The 22,786-nt window shown below is 41.0% G+C and overlaps 1 protein-coding gene across 4 annotated transcripts in view; it reads right to left on the bottom strand.

Annotated features, from left to right (window-relative positions):
• LOC112155958 (nuclear factor 1 B-type) overlaps positions 1–22,786 on the bottom strand; it is a 63,725-nt gene that overhangs the window by 5,451 nt on the left and 35,488 nt on the right. For all 4 annotated transcript variants that reach the window (XM_024288046.2, XM_024288047.2, XM_024288048.2 and 1 more), the window contains exons 3-10: positions 19,978–20,034; positions 16,393–16,461; positions 12,861–12,981; positions 10,854–10,975; positions 7,709–7,834; positions 7,216–7,400; positions 5,218–5,356; positions 3,906–3,988 (exon numbers count right to left, since the gene is read on the bottom strand). In XM_024288046.2, the coding sequence (XP_024143814.1) occupies positions 3,906–3,988; positions 5,218–5,356; positions 7,216–7,400; positions 7,709–7,834; positions 10,854–10,975; positions 12,861–12,981; positions 16,393–16,461; positions 19,978–20,034 (902 nt within the window). The remainder of the gene's footprint in view (positions 1–3,905; positions 3,989–5,217; positions 5,357–7,215; positions 7,401–7,708; positions 7,835–10,853; positions 10,976–12,860; positions 12,982–16,392; positions 16,462–19,977; positions 20,035–22,786) is intronic.

Genomic DNA, 22,786 nt, shown 5'->3' with positions numbered 1-22,786 from the left:
GAGCAGCAGGAAAAAAAAAAAAAAAAAAAGTCCAGGTTGTTACAGACAAAAGAGTGGAAATGGAGTAGGGGGTTTGCTTTAAGAGGGGGGTGATTACAGTGAGAGCAGACATAAAGGAAGAGCATGCAGTCACAGTTAAAAGCTAAAGATGCAGTTAGTTGGTTGGAAGTGGAGCAATGCAGTCGTCTGGATGCATGTGCTCTCAAATGTCCCCCAGCATGCACTGCTTTGTTTTCATTAGCTAACTGTTTTTATTGATTTGTTTTGTGGGGGGGTCACAATGCAATGAAGTTAAAGCTTGAACACTGACACGCACACTGATGCACAGATTACAAATTACTCCTAAAAAAAAAAAAAAGACTCCTTTGCATGCATTATGCAAGCGCACGTGTGGGCAATCCAGCTGAGAGCCATCTCTGCCAATACCACCCTAACCTTGCCCTGTGGTCAACGCATTCATTTAGTAATGCACCGGGATGAAACTGCACTGTTAGCACTCCGCGTGCAGCGCTCCTACAGAAGCTCTTAAGAGAGATTTAATCAGCCCAATGCTGAATATTCAAAGCCATTTGCAGCGGGTCAAGAAAAGTGCTCCCCTTCCTCCCAGCACCTGCACGGATCTATCGGAAGATGACGACGCCGCTGCTTAAGGTGGATTTGAGCCTCTTTCCTCCCTCTTTGCAACTGATGTCATGGCTTGTGTTCCTGATACGGAACAGGAAGCGTTTTTTGTGGAAGGTTGCTCCCACACTCTGCAGCCTGACAATAGCTCGGAGAGAAATGCGCGGGGCCGGGCCAGACGCTCGGTGCCACGCTCCTCGAGGGGCTCGCCATCTGTCCACTGGCACTGGCACATCAGAGCGGCGCGGGCAGCAGGCACCGAGGGAGGAGGGGGGACGGAGCCGAGGAACGTTAGCAAACAGATGCGGGCAGACTGTGGATTAGGATCCTTCCTTAGATAATACCAAATGACATCTGATCACCGATCTTTCCCAGCGGAATGCTGGATGGTGGCATTCCCTGGAGGGGGTTAACCAGGGCGAGAGATGAATGGAGGGCTTTCACACGTTCGCTGCCTGGGATCCGTAGAGCAGGTGTGGGAGCGTGGTTTCTCTTTTTTTCCCATTTTCAAAGCCTGCTGTGAGCGTGTGAATGTTTTACCGGGACTTCTGCTCTCATTTAAAGTCCAGGAAGACTAAATTATATGTAGACAATCCAAACAGTGACAATGCTGTCCAATAAAAAAAAAAAAATCCAGAACTTCTCCTTAAAATTTAAAATATTTAGCCAATACTCAGAGGAAGAAAGTCAAAAGTTACATTTACTTACACATTTTTTTTTTGTTTTTACTTTTATTTGAACAGATTTGTAATAAAAAAAAAGATTTTTTGTTTACTTTATTTGTGTTAGTACAAGTAATTCTAGATTGGGTAACAACATTAAAAGTTACTTGTATTTTATGTCAATTTCATACTATCAATTTATTTAGTTAACAACAATTCATACAAACTATTACTCAAAACTTTGGTATGCTTATATAAAATGTTACTTTTTTTTACTTAAAATTGGCACTTGAAAGAGAAAATATTACTTCTACTTAAGTAATATCACTTTGAAGTCCTTAATTTCTTGCATGAGAACAAGCACTGACCTTATACCCATTTTAGCTAACACTATAATATATAATTATGCTTAACAAAAACATGTTTTTAAACAAGCATTTAAATGTGGAGTCCCACAAGGTTCAACTGTGGGCCCCCTACAAGTTGTATAAAAAGTCTTGATTCCACTGAGCGGTCCATTACGGTCCGGTCCAGTTAATTCTGACGAGCATTTTCACTTAGTTAAGCTTGGGGCTACTGCTTGAAAAGAGAGGTCAACTTTGGGACTGTATGAAGGTTCAAAGCTGAGGACCGCAGGGACCGGCTAGCGACATACGATACAAGTAGCTGGGAAATATAACCAGGTGCCTGCCCATTAAGAGCTCTAAAAACCAAAACTAAGATTTTAAAATCAATTCTAAACTAGTGGGTAGCCAATGAAAATTACAAAGGCAACAACAATGGAGGTCATCCAGTGGCTCATCTTTTTCTTGTTTTACTTTTTGTAGATCTTGTAGAACGGGAATTTAATGTTTGAAAGAAAATTGCGGGCAGCTAAGAAGAAAACCGCACTAAAGAGGAAAATGTTGGAAAAACTAGACGGATGGGGGCCCTCAAGAGTTACGGTTTGGTACTGTTTAATGGGTCTATTTTACAATGGAAATGCTCAAAATATCAGAACGTACTGTAACGCTCAGTGGAAACAAGGCTTAATTGTTTCGGATCTAAATTTGTTCTGTTTTCGTCCAAACAAAGATCACTACAATTAAAAAGTTGAGACACCAAAAAGTTAAAGTTTGCATGATTGTTCTATGATATCCTCAGCCTTCTAATAATCTCATGTCTGTTTCAAGTGTCCTATTATAGAACTTTTTCTTTTTGTGTAAAATCCAGCACTGTCACTGTTTGTAGATTTTATTTTATTGTAATGTTTATTCAGTACAATTAAAGATGCCATGTCATGTCTCCTACATTTTTCTCTTTTATTGTTATTTTAAATCGCTTACAAAAGCCTAGATACAGACCAGTCCTGGTTTCCTTTTACTGTCAAGCATTGCAATGCCCACTATTTAAAAAGAAAACCTCATAAAGGCCACACACTGAACATACGACTGCCAGCAGAAGATGGAATATTCTGTGAAAGTGTTTTAGTCCCGCAGGATTTGGCCCTGAGTCTCTTTACTGCTCAGTGAGGCCAAATCCCAGGTCGTTAAATCACACTACTGAAAACAAAAACAACTGTCACACGCAGGAGTGAGATGAATCAGCGCTGGGACACTTCTTTCAGTCCAACAAAACCTTTATTTGATGAGATCCTTCAAATCATTACTTCCTGTGAAATCTGCTGTTTTAGTACGCTCTTCTTTGACTGATTGATCACTTTTGGAGGTGCGCTCTATGGAAAAATGTCGCGTCACTTTGTGCTTCACTGACAGAACTAACACCGCTACTAGAAAATGTGCAAAAACAAACTCAGCCGAGTGAATCCTCCCTTTGCTCCTCCTTCTCCTCCAGAGAGGAATAAAAGCATCCCAGACCTGACAAAATGACAAACACCACCCTCACCTCTCCTTTTTTTATCACTGATTTTAGGAAATTCTGAAGAAAAGAGACAGACAGAAGGAGGAGAGAGGAAACAGAGGCTAGCTTTGTCATTTTTTTTTTTTACTAAACACACACACAAAAAAAAGTGAGCTGAGGAGAAAACCCAGCGATCATTATGTAGCTGCGTGCAGATGCATTCAATTAGTTGTGGTTGGAAAAGCCTTGGCCTCAGACCAGCGCTTTCAATAAGACGGAGTGGGGGAGAGCACTCTTTCTCTCTCAGATGACAACCACAACACACACACACTCACACACACATACGGAGGCTACCACTTCTGACCGAGGACATCCTGCAGCGGGGCGATGCCTGCGCTGCAAGTCTGGCTTGTAAAGGATTGCAGCGACTGCATTGCACACGGCGTATAAGGTAATGTGTAAGGAAAACACAAAAGTCTTGACGCCCCAAAAAACAACACAACAACGGTGACTCTTCATCTTTATGTCTGCCTGTGAAACCAATCCAGAAGAAAGGTTTGTCTCCAATCAACTCGAGTTTCAATTAAATTTAGCAATCTAGCTAAAAAAAAAAAAATTCTCACAATTCCCTCTGTCCCTGTCTACAAACTAACTCGCTATCAAGGGTGTTGGGGGGGAGTGTTTTTACTGGTGTATAGGAGGGGGAAAAGTGGGGGATAGAAAATGAAAAGAAAACATGAGGAGCAGGTGAACTGGAGTGTTCCAAGTGACGAAGGAGCTCACCTGCTGCTGGTGGAGGAACGCGGGATCTCTAGGGCTCAGGCCTACAAAACGGTTAGCCGTGGGGGTTCCGGGGGTGGAGTAGCCTGGGTGACACGAAGTCACATGAAGCACAAAAATGTGGTGTTAAAATACAGACAACAATACAGTCATTATGTAGTTTTAAAGAGGATTTAGAAAAACGTTTTTTTCATTAAGGTTAAGTTTTTAAATGCGGAGTTCCACAAGGCATCATATTGGGGCCATTCATTTTAAACCATTTTGCCCTTTAAAACCAGAAAATTGGCTCCTAGACATTCTTTAGACTACCGTAACTCTTTGACCTTTATACAATTATTGTAATCCGCTTTGTGCTAATACATACCACTCTACACCACACTGTAAACACATTATTGTGTTTAACACCTTAAACACAATAATCAATTAACCTACACATTCTTACTCCCAACTCGTCATTTGTGGACGTACGGTTCGGGCCTTCTCCGCGTCACTTTTCGGGTCTCCCCAATTGGTCGTTTTTTGACGTGCTGGCTGTTCCCAAATCACGGATTCCAAAACCTCGGGATGTGGAATCGGTATCGGGTAAGAGTATGTCCACATTAGAGACCCCTGGTTATTGAATGGGCCCAATATGATGCCTTGTGGAACTCCACATTTAAAGCTGCTTTCCTCAACTTCCGATTCCATTGAAATTATACTAACTGGGTAAGAGGTAAAAGAGTTACAGTAATTCGAAGAGTGTGTGCTATTAGTTACTATCGTTGGAGATATCTTTTGTGAAGTTTAATCTTCCACAAAAAGTTTTCATGTCTAAAAGTTTTTGTAGAGATAATTAAAAGTTTTTGTTATATTCTATCAAAAGAGACTCCTTAAGTGGAAAAACAATAATCAAAATGACTGAGATCACAATTATCATCAACACTAAAAGGTAAAAGTCTATCTGCCTTGATGGGGGAATTACTGCAGACCAAAGTGTCATAACATCCAACAGGAATCTGTTCTTTTTATATATATTTATTTGATTTTTAGTTGTACGCTGGGAAATCTAAACAATTAAAGAGGAAAAAACAGTCTGGATTTACAGAGGGATTATTCAGAAAAAAATAGTCGTCTTGTGGGTTTTTGCTGTTGAAAAAAACGATACTCATTCAATCAAATATCCTTCCATTAAATATTTTCTCTTAAAAATATGAGTAAGCAGCTAGCATAACAGGTTTTGTTACTGATACATTGTGTGAAAAATTAATGAGATCCTTTTTGGTTTTATTTGAAAACAATGGCTGTAAGTGACGGGTCGTGAGGGTCGCCTGCTCACCTTCTGTTGATGTCGTGATGGGCTTGGTGTCGGGCATGGAAAGGGAGACGGGTCGCACAGCGCCAGGGTGGGGAGAAGGAGCCAAGACGGGGGTGAAGTGACCCGGGACCTTTCCGACCCCCTGGCCACTGCTGTTCGACTGCAGATGGAGCAAAGACAACCCATGGTCCTTTGAGAAACCCACTTTCATCTTTCATATTTTTAGGTAGCACATCAGGACATTTTAAATAGATTTTTCAACTGAACATTTGCTATTATAATCCTTAAGGTCAATCTCTAAGCTTGAACTTATACTTAGAAAATTACAGTTTTAATAATAAACCACAAGCAACTTAATGACTCTCATTGTAACTCTCCTCTATTTTATTCATTTTTTTTCCTCCATCATCCTTTTTTTTCTTTGTTATACCCTTATCCGCCACTTCTAATATACCATCCAAGAATGGAAACTTAAATAAATATAAATAATATGAATAAAGTTTACCCTCCGGTAAAGGGGTTTATATGAATATGCACCTCGTGTGTCCAAAAATTGATAACCCTCTATTGTGACAGTAACAACACAAGAGGCCTTCAGCTCTTATCTGTTTGCTCTAGTGCTGGACAGAAGAAGTAAAAAAGAAAAAAAAAATGCTGTGTAAAAGCAACCAGTCTTTCATTAGGACGGGTTGACTGGTGACTTATGTTTACAAGCTCTAGCTGGCTTGTAAATGTGCAGTGGGGCAAATCTCAATAAAGCAAAACAACCATGCAAGAGCGGCAGTGTTGAGCAATGCTGCGTTCGTTCTGGAGCTGAAATCCGAATCACGGGAGGAAAACACTTTCAGCCGCTGTCCTGTCACAGTTATTACTAGAACTAGACAAGGAGAGGGTAGGGGGGTGCAAAAGCAACAATAGATCTTCAATCATCAACAATAAGATTTCCTACATGATTCCACACAATGATTTTAATGGTGCTCATGAAGTGAATTTAGGAGGGCGTGAAAAGCCGGAGAGCGCCGTGATCACAAAGGCGTGAATGCGGCGCTGGAGAGCGGTGCCGGGCAGAGACGCTATATATAGGGAGGAGAGAAATAAAAGAGCGAGCGGGGAGCTGCTCCCTGGGACGGCTGGAGACTGTCTGGGCCCTTCATTTCAGGGCGGCCCCGGAGTTCAAAACTCAAACAGGCCTTTTTGGGGAAGAATGGAGTCGGCGGGGTTCCCTCCGCACTGAATAGAATGTTTAATTAGAGTGTAATATAATCTGCGTTAAAGCAAGCATAAAAACATTCTGGCACTCGTCCATGGGATTATAACCAATGTGTTATTTGCTGAAACGCCCCCCCCTTTCCTTACAGTCCTCCCCCTCTTCCCTGCTGACCCCCCCCATCATCCGCCTGTCTCCCGTCTTTCTCCAGCACCCCAGCAGAGGGCCGGTTAATTCTGCACAAGAGCTGGGCCCCGGCAACGGCAAATATTTACAACCTTTATCGTTCCCCGTGGTTTGTCTCTGGAGTAACAGTCCCCCTACCCCGCCACGTCTGGAGATGGAGCTCACTACGAGGCCTTTGTTTACACTGAGAGCAGCGGGGATATCAAACTCACATAAATATCAGCCGGCTCTCTCTCGTCTAGCGGAGACGCTCGCTGCTGGCTGTGCGGGGGCCATTGTGGGTTCTTTGAAAGTGTAAAACCACCACGTTTGCTTGTTTTGATTCAGCGTTCTTGGTATGGGTTTTTTTTTTGTTTTTTTTTTTGGAAGTCTTCCAGACGAGCGGCTTGCGGTCTTCCGCATTTGAACTTTTGTCACATGAAGTGTTTCAAAAAGTCAAACTATCTTAGTTTCTTTCGATCAAGATTTCATACCTAAGGAATTCTGACACACAAAACTTGGAACATCTGGTAATAAACTGTGGCTAAAGATGCTAAACCAGAGTTTTGACACTTTTAATGCTTGAAGTGATACAATTAAAAAACAACGTAGTGTGTAATCCTGTGAGAGGCTGCGGGAGCACCCACCTGGCTGCTCTGCGGGCTGGACGGGTCGTACGGCTGCACGTAGCTCTTGAGGGGGTCGGCAGGGTTGAGGTGCGGTGGGTACCGGATGGTGGGGTGCGAGAAATAGGGCGAAGGCGCCGGGGGCAGGATAGTGGAGGTGGAAAACTGCAGGGGCGAGTGTGGTGGGGGGCTCCTCGTTGATATAACTGTGGGAGAAATAAGATATGAGCTTAATGAAGGGGTGTCTGAACTATTTTTGCAAAGAGGGGAGCCAAAAATGTTAGCAATATTCCTTTGAATTTCAGATTTGAAGACCAGAAATAAATCTAAACATTGAATCTGGGTTCACATGAAATGTTACATATCAAATGCTTATTGTAAACTTCTAAATTTAAATCAGTAAAATCGTATTCAAAAGTACAAAACACTTTGGTTTTGATCACAGAAACAAATGGGCTGGATTATGGACATGCAGCATCTGAATTTTCGTTCCCAAAGCTTGGCAGGAACTCACCACTGTGTCCCACACTTGATAGGTGATGAGGCTGAGTGAAAGTGCTGAGTCGTGGCGAGGAGTCCTGCGGGGAGGTGGGGCTGAACAGCGGCTTCTCGGGCTTCTTCATGGTGGGAGAGGACATGTCTGCAGGGCGGGAAAGAGCAAACACAGTTAAGGATTTAGATAAAATACCAGCGAGTTGAAAACATAAAAACAGGTTTATGAATTCTTATGGGTCTAAATCACATGTAATCAACGATTGAAGCCAGTGACGCGTTGTTGCAAAGCAGCTGGTCACCTAAATAGGATTTAGAAATGTCAAGACCCTCGCCTAATCCCAAATAGAATGTTACAGCAACGCATCTGCCTCTCCTGGCCTTCCACACTGTCTGACAAGCTACTGTAATTCCCCATGAATAATCCTGCAGGATCAGCTGAAGGCGTTTGTTTAGTCAAATTCATGTAGTCCTGCGAGCTGCGAGAGCGTGCACAAAGTATGAGCGACTCATTATTGGGGGCTCGGCGCTCTCGCCGCGTTGTCACGGCTGCGCGGTTTTCAATTTTCCATGGTGAGAAGCGCAGTCTGAAGGGAGCGCGATAACAAATAGATGCGAGGAGCGGCTGCAGCGGCGGCTTAAGTTTTTGCTTCCTCTGCGAGCGAGCGTTCATCCGGAGTCACGGGGAGTAAAACTTTAACACCGTCCGACCTCTCTTTCCCTTAAAATGAGGTGTTTTGAGCTGAGGAACGAGCGGCGCTATCCCACAGATCCACCTGACTGACAGGGAGGAAAAAAACAACCTTCATCTGTAGAGGAGTTGGCGGGAATTTAGGGGGATTTCCAAGTGAAAACGCTTTTTTTTAAAGCAAAATGGGAAAAGATGCATACTTGTGTAGCAGTTTTCTACCTTCCTTGAGGGGCTAAATCGTTTTAAAGTAACATTCACCCACACATGTTCACACACTGTTGCCGTAACTGTTACCTTCACCCTTCAGAAGATTAATTTGTATGTTTGATATTCTTACTATTATCATCAATTAAAATTAATTATTGTTTTTTGAGGAGGGATTAAATAAAACATGAACATAAAGTGAAAATAACCTTTTATGAAATGACGGAGGTTCACATGACTTCCTTTCAAAATAAGTAGTGATTTTTTTTTTAAAGACAATTTTACTGTTTATGGAGCAGAAATTTGTAAATCTAAGAAACTAAAATTAAATCAGAGCTAATTAACTGACCTTTACCCTTTTATTTGAACCAAAGGATGCACTAAAAATCCTTGAATTTATTAAAAAGTAGAAGATTTGACCTATAATCTAGTAATTCTGGTCGTGCTAAATGACCTCCAAGTGAGGCGCTCAAAAATTTGTAGAAGCCAAACCGCTTGATGGATTGTTGGTGCATTATGGGTACTGTAGTCAGGAACCTCAATAAGTGACTTCACTAATTTACTTTTACTTTACAGCTACTTTCTAAAATTCAAAATGTTGTATCTTTCTTTAACTGGAGAGACACAATAGAGCAGTAAATGTGTAAATGTGGATCTTCCATCTATTAGCGGCGCACAGTAGCCCCTCCCTGCTCGTCCAGTGTTAACACCACCATGTTCAAGAATCCACATTTAGCATGTTTTGGAACGTGTGTGTACGTAGTTTCACCCTGATGCCAATGTGGGTTGCCAAGGGACACATCCTTTGAATGGAGCTCAACCGCTCTACCTCTGCACCACACATAAAGATTTTTAAAGGTTGGCTTTTATTAATATATAATGAACTTAAGAAATGAAAAGGTTTACAGCAAAGTTTTTTAAAATAGCTTCTTCTGTAACGAGAAACGTTTCTTCCAGCACACGGTGAGTGAAAACCACGTGAGAGAAATGTCTGCTTGGCACTTTGGAAGTCTCATATGGGTTTAATATCAACCCCCGCTTCTCATTTACTCTCCATTGACAGAATAATAGCCGTCTGCGGAGCTTTTCCTGCGAATTCTCTTCTCCCAACCTCAAGGGTCTGCATTTACGCGCAGGGATACTCCCAGAGCACGCTGACATTTCATACAGCCGCACTGGGTTTGTGGCGAAATCCCACCATCCCCACATCTCTTGTGGATCATCTGGTGTTTTCCTCCCAACTGATTTCACAATAAAACATAAAGAAGTGGTGGCCTTAACTTGAGCTGAAACCACTGTGCGCCTGCTTGGTGGCTTCCCAACGATTTCGTCTGTCACACTCAACGTGTTTTCTAACATTTCTGCCACCCCTGGTGGTTGAAAGCAGATGCGGCGAGGGTATCGGAGCGTTGATGGAAGTCAGCAGGGAGTGAGGAGGATCGGGAATCATGGGACGGCGAGGCTTTAATTAAAAGGGGCGGCGAGCGCTGCTCTGTGGCAGGAGACGGCATAATGAGACGCTGGATCTGTCCTGCGAGGATCCCGCTTTCCCCTTTTGCGCCGAAACACATCTCTATCCTCGCTCTGATCCCTTAAGCCCCTTGTTTCACCTTATTACAGGTAATCTGATTATAAATTCTCCTCTTCTTACTCCAGTATGGCAAACAAACTGCTTTTATTGACACCTGCTGTGCAACATTTATGGTGCTTTCAGCGTTTAGGTGATTCGACTGCAACTTAAGGAGAGAAAAAAAAGAAAATCTATCACGTTGAAGCTCACAGCTGACACCTGCATGAAAGTAAAAGCTCACACTGTGAGCTTTATTAGTGGTGTAAATATACTGCAAACCTTATTGCGCAATCCTTATCCAGCCCAAGTGTAAAAAACAGTTAAAGGATAACAGACGAGACATTTAAGGAGCAGCTTAAATTCACTTAAAAACTTCCTGGGGCTTTTCCGACTTTGGATTTCCGTAAAGGTTTAGACATGTGGCTCATTGAGTTTTAAGAATGCGTCCGTCCTTTTAAAAATACACTAAATTGGACACAAACAATAGTATTAAAACAACAATCAAACAGCTTAAAGATTCAAAGGCTCCATAAAATCTCTTTCTTATTTGGATTTGAGAACAATTTAAGTTTCTTGAGAATTATTTGTACATTTCATAAGCCTGCTTGTCCAGTGTGAACACCATGGACTAAATCCACGTTCAAGGATGCACTAAACATGCATAGCTTTAGTGTTTGCATTACTAAAAACCAAATGTGTTACCTCCGTCTCTGTCGTGCCAGTTCGCCCGGCTGCTGGCTGGTGAGCTTGGTGACGAGTAGAAGTCCGGTCCAGTCGGGCTGGTGTCCATGTTCTCCTCCATGTTGACTGTTTTGGGCCTTTTACTGCAAATAAGGAGGAGTTTATGACTTCAACGAGATGGTCACTCTGGGTAACATAACTGACATGATGTCAGGATGTATCAGCGCTTAGTTGTTGTCAGCAGGGGAAGATGTTTGGCAAGGATTTACGCAATTTGGGGAAAATGTCTTTAAACTGTTCTCAGTTAAGAGACATTAACAATAATTGCTTATCGGTCTGGTAAAGTGATGGCGTTTAGTCATTCAGACGTTGGCCATTTTATATTAATGCTCTTGGCAGCTTCGTCCAGACATCCCAGCTAATGTGACCGATAGAGTGACTGCGTGATCCATATTTGCAATTTTTGCAAGACAGCAAGTGAGGTATAATAGCTATACTCTAAATGAGTCTGAGTGTCCTAATTCATATTATAGACCAATGTGAATAGAGGTCGCGTGGATGTAGCATAAATCACTAGACTCTCCCAAGAAATGGACATTTTTATTTGCATTAATTAAAACAGATAAAAACTACACTTTTCTAAGTTATTGATTTTTGTAAATTAAAGTTCTATCCCTAAAAAACATTACTGGTGTAACTTTATAAACTGACAGAATTCGTGAACAAAAAATTGAGCCACTTGTGTCCACAATGCAGCTTTATAACACAGGATATACTGACAAAAAGTAAAAGTTAGCCGAGCAAACACGTAAGAAAAACTAGGTTAAACAAATGCAATGGTTCAGGCTTTTTCTATCTTTTTTTTAATTGAAAGTAACTACATCAAAACTAAAATACAAACTAGTTTTTACTTTTTAAATTGTACTAACTAAATCTTTGATGAGAGTTAGCCTAGCCTAGAAGCAAAAATGTAAAAATAAATTTAAAACTGTTGTATTTATATGTTTTATCTACGTTTTGGGTTAAGAAATAGTTACACAAAATCTAAAATACAGACTAGTTTGACTTTTTAATCTTTATTAGCTAAATCTTAATGCACTAAGAATAAAGTTAAAGACTGATGGAAGTTAGTCTAACTTGGCACAAATCTAAAAACACAAAAAGGTTAAATTGTATTAGAAAGAATGGACAGTTTCATGTTTTTATATATATTTTTTAATTGAAATCAAATACAGAAAAATATTTCTTTTTTCAACTTTACTTATTAAATCTTTGTGTGCTTACAATAGAGTTGAAGAGTAATGAAAGTTAGGCACAAAGCAAAACAAAATTGTAAAACTGTTCTGCGGGGAAAAAAATCCTTATACTTTTTTGTTCATATTTTAGGAATTAAAATAACTACAAAACAACTAAAATACAGAATTGTTTTGATGTTTTTTGTACTAAAATAATGTAATATTTGTGTGAACAAATACGCTAAAGACTGATGCAAGTTAACTAGCTTAGCACGAAGATAAATAAAAAAGATAAATTTTAATATATTTTTTGGTTTGAAAACAAGTACATACCATCTAAATTACAAGGGTTGAAAAAAAAAACAGCAACATAAAATTTAGTCAGATCTTAATTTAAAAAGTGTACTAGCTAAATCTTTGTGTGATCACATTAATGTTAAAGACTAATGAGAGCTAGCCTAGCTTAGCAATAAGCAAAAAAATATAAATGTAAATACCTGAATAAATAAGGTGAATAAACAGACTTGTAGTGTTATCACTTTTTAAATTTATTTATTTTTACATTACTAGGTACGCTTAAATTATTACTCACACGTTAATTCACAACTTTCTATATGCAATAGTCTACAAAAAAGTATTTTAATAAAATGCTAAAAACAAGTTAAAGTCCAATTTATGTTTGAATTAATAGTGTCCCTAAATAGGTCTTTAATTTAAAGTTTTTAGAGACACAGAAAGAGACAAGACAAGCAAAAACTACTGATCTTTTCTTGTTGCTGTAACATTCACTGACCTGCCAGGAGGGGAGGACAGGGAGCGGTGCAGTCCCACACTGGGGTTCAGGTCATGATAGTAGTGTTGGCCGGGCATGTCCGCCATAGAGAAAGGTACCGCTGCGCCGTGGGTGATGGGCACTGCAGAAGACACAGAGCGGAGAGGACTCAATGTCATGATGTTAGCTCGACTGCTGTCCTTGAGTGTGACTGCATCTGTGCGGGAAATGTAACAAACCACAATCTTTGTAAAGTAAATCACTGCTCCTTAAACATGTCAATTTATTCACCGTTTGCACAGACATGATCCAGTAAATGTCAGTTGATTCTTTTAAAGTGCTTTTTTTGAACACATTATTTTATTTCAGAGCTTTAAACAAAAAGAGGAGACACCTTTTTAAGTCAAACTGTTCACTTTCCCAATGATTTATGCTCTAGAAGGTGTTGCTTTTCTCACTGCGGTCAAGGTGAGGGATATTGTTTCACGGGAGGTCGGCTCTGTTTACAGAACAAGAGGGGGTTCAGCGCTCATCCTCGCTGTCTGCCCCTGTCTCCCGGCTGCGCTCCAGTGTGTGGTCGGCGGAGCCGCCGGCAGCTCCAGTGGCTGGCTGGTTTGGAGCGGATGAGAGGATGGAGTGTGCGGCGCCGTCTGTTGTGGTCTGAGGTTCACCACTGGCACGGTCCCTCCACCAGCCTCCGCCCTGGCAAAGGCCCCTACCCGCTGCTACCCGCACCGAGCTGCATTGTGCAGGAATGCGTCCGAACGCAGGAGCACGGCGAATGCCAGATTATTGTGTTCTTTTTCTTTTATTGCATTCATGACTCAGGATCCCACTAACCTCCCCTCAATGAGATGGTCTCTCTTTAATAAACTGTCTTGGCTCGCCGCGGTTTATGTGATGCAACTTGGCCACACTGCCAATCCGCTAATTTAATAACACTGGCTTTGAGATTTTCACCTAAAATAATCAACGTTTTTATTTATTGTGACAAAAGTTTGGAGCTGTAACTTCTCACGTCGTGTGTGCTTCCACGAGCTTTGTTGACAAAACATCCCAAAGTGGCGGCTCCTGTTGCATTAATAAGCGGCTTCGTGGAAACGCCAGGGCCGCCGCGTCGGCCTTGAACTCCCTTTGATGGACTTCAAAGAATGTCTCAACAGCTCGGAGAGTTGGGAAAGCGGAGCGATGATGGATGAGCGGCTGCTCGGATGTCTTCCCAGGGAGCGACCGGCTGAGTGAGTGACAATTCCTGTGCGCGCGCAGGCGACCTTTTTAAAATTCCAGCTCGACTTCAGTCGGCTTTAGCGAAACCGGCCTCTGTCACACGAGAGCAAACATGGCAGCTCTGAGGCCATCTGGACCGGGAACAAATTAAATAGAAAAAAATTATTTCAAGAGATATTTAGTCTCTGAGCTCTGAAACAAGACGTTATGTCTTTCGGAGCACGTAACTGGAGATTTATGTCAAAGTGACAGTTTTTTTTTTTGGTTTTTGTTTTTTTAAAGGGGGAATGCAGGGATTTAATGAAAAGGTCACCATTAAGGACTGTGTGACATTCTGTATTTGTCCAACATGTGATCCATTTCTTTGAGTTGCTTCAGGAGAATAAATGCCTTCATTACAAAAACAATTTTATGCAAAAAGTTAAAGTAAAAGAGAGTAAATGTTACATTTGTGGCTAAACTAGGGGTCTGCAACCTTCAACACTTAAAGAGCCAATCAGGTCAAAATCTCACCAAAAGGAGACACACTTTAAAAAAAAAAATACACAAATTAGTAGTGTTGTTATTATTATGATAACTATAAATAAACAATGTTATTTTGTAAAAAAAACATAAGCATAAAGTGAAAAATTTCTTTAAAATATGTTGACAAAGTGACTTCCTTTCAAAATAAAAGACAGCTGTACCACATGGGATCATCTCAATGAAGCAAATGCAGATAGGTACAGTTTATTGTATTGTTGTTGGTGCACAAATGTGTAAATCTAAGAAACTAAAATTAAAACAGATCTAACTACATGACCCTCACCTTATTTTTTGGACGATACGGAACTCTAAAAATCCTTAAATGTTGTTAAGTAATATACAGTCCATCTTAATGACCCACTCTGATCATCTTTTTATCTATTGTAAAAGCATTCCTTGTGGTCTTTTAATTATGATGATGTTGTTTTTAGCCATAATCAAAATAATCTGTGGATTCTAGGACACAGTTTCTACAGAGCAGCAGGAATTCATTAGAAATTCGCCTCTGAGTTGTGGTCCGGACCACTATAGCAGAGCAACCCCGGCACTCCTTCCCGTCACCCATAACTGATAGCTCTCCTGCTAGCTTACAGACTCTTATTAATATTGAAGCCGTACAGTTTTGAGCCAGATGTCAGATCGGACGAGGAGAAACGAAAATCTACATGGATCAATTTGAAGTAGAGAGATTGTGGTCCGCCCAGCATAGGGAATAACTAATTCTGTGATATATCACGATATGTATAGATTTAAAATGGTGACAAGGTGATTTGAAATTGATTAGCACCACAGCACACTGAGAGTTTGTCAAAAAGCTGCACCGCTTGGTGAATTGTTGAGGGTACTGTAGTCAGAACCTTGGAGCAGTGACACGTTCTGTGCTTCAAAGTTGTTTTGTATTATATATTTTATAATATAAACATGTCATTTTTCTTCAGCCAGAGTGCCTTAAAGGATATGTCAACGGGTCACATGTGGCTCCTATGCTCCAGACACTTAGCTAAGTGTATATAAAAAGTCAAAAAAGTGACTAAATTGGCAAAATTCCTCCATTATTTCTGACACTTTAGAAAAGATTCTGGTGTGCTGGATTAACTGGGTCCGGACAGCAATAACACGCCCCTGTGAGTGGAACTATTAGAGGGAAACTGGCTGGAGCATGCTGCGACACACAGCCAACACAGCATCGGTATGCTCCTTTCAACCGCAGGCTGTCGAGGGTTTCAGGGGTGGGGGCTGAGTGTGTTAGTGTGTGTGTGGTTGACTGGACTCTTTGTGCTCCTCGGGCACGTTCACTGCAGTTGCAGCCTCGGCGCGAGGGCAACACAGGTGAACGGTGCCTTGACGTGCCCGGGGCCATGCGAGGAGTCCTGGGGGAACAACCGTCAACGGCTTTGCAAGGGGGAGAAGACAAGTCTCTACAGATGAGCGCCGGCTCACGCGGACAGCTGCGCGCTGGCTGTGTTATCTTACTGCAAACTGGCCAAACGGGATTTACCGCACCACAGCTGTGCGGCGGGGGCTGAAGTTTGCACACAGATTACAAGTCAAAACAGGGTTTTTATACGCTGCTTAAAGATGAAGCAGCTTTTTTTATTTTTTTGGCGTTTTTTCCTAATTGAGGTCAGCTGACCGTGTTTATATGTAAAGACGTGGAAATTTCATGTGAGTCTCCACACACACACAGTTTCCCCCCCCTGCTGCACCTGTTACTCCAGCAGCACAAAGACGCTCCAGATTCTCCCCAAAAAAACATGTGGTGCACGGGTGTAAAAGTGCGATACACGACAGGCATACTCACTTCTGGACACTCGCACCAACTCGGCAACACTGAAGACTCCTGATTTGATGAAACTGTCTTCCAAGTAAACTGCAGACACAGAAGCAATTGTGCTGTTAATGGTTGTTAGCTAAAGACATTTGATGCAGCGATAATGCTCGGAGCTTCACTATGACACGAAGTTGGTTCAGTGCTTGTTATTACATTATGTAATAGAGATAAACTAGCACAGATCCTATCAATTTTTCCTGTTTGTTTAAGACAATCAGCAGACTTTCCATGGATTTAAAATGCTCGAAAGTAGTACAAGATGATTTAGATCACTTTTGTTTTATATACAATAAATCTATTAGTTTTGAGTCAATATTTTTTCTTATGTGTGTCAGATTAATCTTGTGTAAATATGTCATTAATATGAATATTATGATAACATGATCAACTCTGCTTTTTCAAAACCACTTTTGCAATTAAGTTGCAGTCTGGTTTAAAAAAAAAAAAATGAAACTATAATTTTCTAAGACAGTTTCACAGCAGAAGTTCACTAGAAATTTGTCTCTGAATTGTGTGCGGGACCTTTGGGGAGGAGCAATCCCACCCCCCTTCCCCTCTCCATTTCTTAGAACTCAAAGCAGGGAACTTGACGCTCATTTTTGAAGTCACAAATACGATCTTTTTCAAACTGCTTTTTTTTCATCTGCTCCTGATTCACTGTGATTTGAATAAATGAATACTCAAAAATGTAATTTTAAGCTTAATTTTCTTTGTATATGTCACAAGAATTTGTAAAAAAAAAAAATCACCTGGACAGGTGTGCAAAGAAAAGGAAGAAGAGGCGAGATTGACGAGTGTGCTAGTGCTTCAGGGTAACACACATAATGAGCCCCAGCCAAGTCCTTGCTGGCACAGCTTTTTTTATTTAAAATAGCGAAAGTAAACCTTCAGAATTTGTCATCTCGACACAGTCATAAACACAAGTAAAGTAGTAAAACTCTCTCAGAAAAGGTAGCTAAACTTTTTCTTACATTACGACACACACGGACTCATGCAGCATCAGGCAGCATTTCTCAGGTTTGTGTGATTTAACAACACTAATCGGGATTGGAAGGGGGGGCTGTCAGTCAACTAAAATGCCAGACGCATTATTGGCACCCAGATGATTTTTAGCTCAGCTTTGATACCCAGCTGAGAGCACACAGCCCCAGCCAGGAGAAAGGGATAGACAGGTATCTCCCTGGCTCCTCCTGCGCCAACAGCATTTTCAAGGAGCCGTGTCACCGCGGAGGGGCCTCCAGAGCCCGGGTCGCTGGCCCGCTGACATGTTTTCCTTGGCAGCGGCCTCTGTAGAACCTGCTCTGGAGGTAGAGGGCTAATCATATTTCTAAAACGACTTTTTTTCCAGTTTTGTGACGACACAGCGGCTCAGATCAGCTCATTTTTCGAAAGTCAAGATCAACTAAAGTTCCTATCATCATATATGCACATAAACCCAATTTCTTCACGAAATCAGTAAAAGTTAGGGCTGAGGATCGTTATTTGGGTGGCAAATTAACAACAGTTTTAACTATTTATCATAAATTGTTTAAATGGTTGCTATATGTATGTCTGTTTTCTGAATGTATGAAAATCATATGTATTTAAACGCCATCATTTATACTTTTTAAGAGAAAATCAGAATCAACAAAACATAACAGATAAAAAGAAATAATATTTAAACAATGTCACATTCAAAGGTGTTTCTGTCAACTTCCTGGTTAACTTCAGCAGCAAACAAAACATCATTGTTGTCATTTTAGAACATATACAGAATTCTTAAAATGTTCTCCGCAGTTTCTACATCCTCATAGTTTGGCGACTACAATTTCTAGTAGATAAACAACAAGAGGATCGAGAACTGTTTCCAACAGACATGTTTCATTAATTGATTTTTTTCATATTAGGGATGTAAAATATACAGATATGTATTTAAAAAATGATCTATTACTGAGAGTAACAGCAGTATTGATTGAAAACCACAGATATGAACAAGATTATGTTGGTAAAAAGGTATAAAATCAATCGGGAAGTAAATAATTGGTTTCTGGTAAACCTTTCTCTTCCTGTTGTGTCTCTACTGTCTTTGTTTTTTTTATGTACAGGTGGAGCAAACAAAAAGGCATCGGGTCAATTGCAATTGAGTGAACCACTGTGAGAGATGTGTTCCACTAAACATATGATAACCCTTTTTTATTTTCTCGCCAGAATACATAAATATTTCTAAATATGTTTGAATATTTTGCGTCAGAGATATTTTGTTCTTGTTGAGTCAAATAAAAAGTACCAGTAAGAAAAAAGGGTTTGTTTGTTAAAGGGCATATTTATTTCTATTTTTTAATACCAAATGAAAAATAAATGTCTATATTGTACCCATCGGTTGTATCAATTTGTGTACCATGTGTCGAGATGTTTAACGAATCATGTGAGAGGAAAAGTAGAGGAAATACAAAAACTCTCACACTTTAGATGGACATTTTGCACGGCTTCTACGCTATGCTAGCAGACAGTCACGTGAACATTAAACAATTGATCACAATATTTTTGTAATATTTGTAATTCCACATTCATTATGTTTTTGTATTTGAATTGTTGACTATATTTAAAAACAAATCGTTTTTTCAACTTATTTCAGTAAATTAAATTTGGGTCTCATTTTATTATATCTATGAAAAACTCTCCATAGTTTTATTTTGAAATGACAACCTTTATCAACACTTTATTTTGAAAATGTACTTCCTTGTGGCAACTAGAGCTAAAGTTTAGCTTAGTTTATAGCTTAAAATCCAACAATATTCTGCATTTTAGACCGATAATTATATTCCCTTAGGTGAATTTTAACTATACACGTTTATAAAAATCTTTGTTTGAAAATTGATTGATTGATTTAAAAAATTGTATTAATTAATTGCAAAACTGGGAAAAAATTAATTGTAATCAATCACAATTAAATTTGCAGACCACTTATTATCTGTCAATAATTACAATATGAAATCACACAAAACAGTATGTAAAAGTATATAAAAATGTACATTTAAAACATATATTTATTTATTTCTAAATCAGTCATCTTGGATGTAACAATTTTTCTGGAACAGATCGCATAAATCAGAGTATTCGGATAATCATTACAGTCCTAGTAAACCCTTTAACACCAGAACTTTAGCTTCGGTGATGACGTTATCTTAACTACTGAAACTCTAACAATTTATGCAAAACTCCAGTGGATTCTGTTGCGGAGAAAACAACGCTTTATGTTGCAACACTTCAGCTAGCATTGTGTATATATGAAAATCTGCTTTTCTCCACATTAGAATAAGCAGATTCCCGTTGATCATGTGCAAAGATTTAGAGTTGGAGTATGTCAAAGAGCGTAAGTTATTTAAGTGTTGTCGGTGTCATCTCAGATGTTACAGGGTCAACAAAAAAAACCTCATGGGCAGTAGATTTGACATCAAAAGCCCCCCTCTCGGGTGTCTGTCTGCGATTTGACCTAAGCGTGATGTCCCATCAGCCCCCACGGGGTGGGCCGGCAGCATGAGAGTGATGACGGGAGGGAACTGCCACTGTACATACCTGGAAGAGGGTTTTTGCCTGGCTCATTGTTACTTGGACTTCCTGACTGCTGCGAGTCTGTGAACACACACAAAAAAGGAGGGGGGGTCAGTAAGTATAGGGACATACCATCGTGATTCAACAGTTTTCTTAAGTCTCATTTGTACACTGAAAATTAGGAAATAATGTAAAAGATACGGGCAGAAAAGGGGGGGCCTTTTATAAAGTCTGCTGTTATCTTATGACCCCCCTCCTCCAGCAGTAGATCAAACAAGACAGCCTTGTTTGAACTGTGCTATCATTTTTTAAGGGGGGAGTTCAGATCTTTGACGTGGGACTATCTAAAAGTTTTTACCGGCAGACCTCTGTAATTTTTATAATGGGGGGGGGGTGGGTCCCGCTGTGCAAGGTACAAGCACAGAACAAAACATGGAGGGGGAGAAGGGAAAGAGGACAGGCGGGAGGGGAACACGAGGAAACATGAGTGGAATTCTTTCCACCGGCTTCAGCGCGGCGGTGGAGGCGGCCAGACTGACACCGCCGTACCTCGCTAAGGACGGGAATGCTGATCACTGACAGGCACCGGGGGGGCCCCTCTTTTTTCCTGTGAAGTTGCGCAGCGCGCTAAAGTTGTGAAACGTCAAAATTAGCCCTGCATAAATCACTGTCCGATCGCAATCTGTGCTTTTGAAAAAGGAATGGCCTACGTGGAGAAGGAGAGAGAGGGTGGTTAATAGCGCACCCCATGTAATGACTTTGGGGGACCACACATGCCCCTGAGAGGAGAAAAAGGGGGCGCAATGAGAACCAGAAGGGAGATTATCATCTACACCTTGAACATGTGACAGCCTGAGCATGAGAGGCAAGAAGCCGGAGAGACGGTGAACTTAGATACCCCCGCCGTACAACAACACACTTTTTCCTGCCGCAGCTTTCATAAGCGAAAAGGAAAAAGAAAGGGGGAGGCAATGTGTGTGTGTGTGAAAGATTTATTCCTGTCTTGCTTCTTCTCTGTGTCGCTCTCCAGCTCTGTCTTGTTCCCCAACTCCTAAATTTGACTATTAAACAGCACTGCAAAAACAGAATGTTCTTGGCTAAAGCTCAACAAAGACAAAGCGGGGAGGGGGGAAATGACCATACGTTGAGCAGGAAAAAAAAAATTAAATTACATGACGCCAAAAGGAAGGGATTAAAACATATTTTTATCAAGAACTTCTTAAGATTGAAACCCTTAAACTACACACTTTAATAAAACAAAAAAATGTTTCTGTTATAAAAGCACAGAAGTGCAATTCCTTATAAAGTTTTAAGCCCCATTATTCAAGATTTCCCTTTGATATTCATGTAGTGAAAATGGAAACATTTCTGACTTATGCTTGGCTTTTGCATGAATAAATAGAAACACACTGCCTGAAGACGCCTGTGTGAGCTAGTGAAGGTTTGCATGGATTCGCCACAGCACATGTCCATAAAGGAGTTCGGCGCGGCGCCCACCCTCCTTCCCACTTTTCAGAGTCATCTGTCAGTCTCGTTATGACTGCCAACTTCATGCCTGCTCCCCAGGAGCCGCTGAGAGAGGCGCAGACTCAGACGGATGGGAGGTGGAAGGGCGGATGGAGGGGGGTTGGAGGTAAACGCTAAAAGCGCAGGGAGAAAAAAAGAAAAAAAAAAGCTGTGAGAACGTGAGAGAGGCGCTCTGGTTGAGTTAGGTCGGATCAAAGTTTAATGCTTTTGTTTTTTTGTTTCTCTTTTTTCTTTTCCCATCAACCTCTTGGAGAGCAGATAAAAAAAAGAGCAGATGGTCGTCGCAATTAGGGATCCCAGGCAGCATCTTCCAGCATGAGGCCCCACTGTAGCACCAGCAGAGACCACCTGGACGACTCAAGGTGGGATGCAAGCATATGGCACATCTGCCGGGTCTGCGCCGGCGCTGGAAACACCTCCCCTTACTGCATTACATTTTACCTCTGACCTTTTTGACTGTATGTGAGAACTGGACTGAGTGACCCCTCCCTCCTCGCATGCCAAACAGGAAGCGCTCCAAGAAACCAAAATCCCATAGACTTTTATTGAGAAATAAACAGCTATTACTCAGGCATTCTATTTGTCAGAATATTTTTTTTATATGTGATATTTTTTTATATAAACTGACCAATCAGATACCTCAATAAAACTGAGTCTGATTTCAAGTGGCAGGCATGTGGACTCCCAACAAGCTCAGTCCTGATTGTGTGGTTGCCATAGAAATGATGACTAAGACAAATCACTGCTTACTAACGTTGTCTGGTTCCAACATGGTGGCGTCCATGCCGTAAAAGAATGGTGACTAAAATGGTTGTAGCCAGGTGATGACACACTAACTCAATCCACAGCCAGCCTTAGGCCCATCCCTCTACTATTTAACTCGCCAAAATAAAACTTTAACAAGTCTCTCCCTAATCTGAGAAGTACGACATAAAACAGCAATTGTAAAATCTGAAATGGGCGAGCAGAATGACGTTCTGAGCAGCAGTCCCGGTGTCTGTGTCTATAAGGTGTCCCAAGCAGAAGCCCAGCCAATCTGATACTCTTCAAATAAACACCAGTGTAACCTGTAAATAAACAGTTGCGGTCGAGGAGGCTCGGCTTTGCCCTGGGAGCTTGGCAGGGCTGGATCGCAGGGCCAGACGCCACACACACACACACATGCATAAACACGCACGTACACACCAGGCCCTTTTCCAAAAACAACATTTCTTGGCACCCTCCGTCCCTGCCACTTGTTTAAATAAACAAACGGGTTCATGGAGGACTGGAAAAAACAGTCCTGTGCAGGAATAAGATTATCTGC

Source organism: Oryzias melastigma, linkage group LG18 (assembly GCF_002922805.2).
Source record: "Oryzias melastigma strain HK-1 linkage group LG18, ASM292280v2, whole genome shotgun sequence".
NCBI classification, from domain to species: domain Eukaryota; kingdom Metazoa; phylum Chordata; class Actinopteri; order Beloniformes; family Adrianichthyidae; genus Oryzias; species Oryzias melastigma.
The sequence above is the reverse complement of the archived record's forward strand: the minus strand, read 5'-3'. Positions and strand labels throughout refer to the sequence as shown.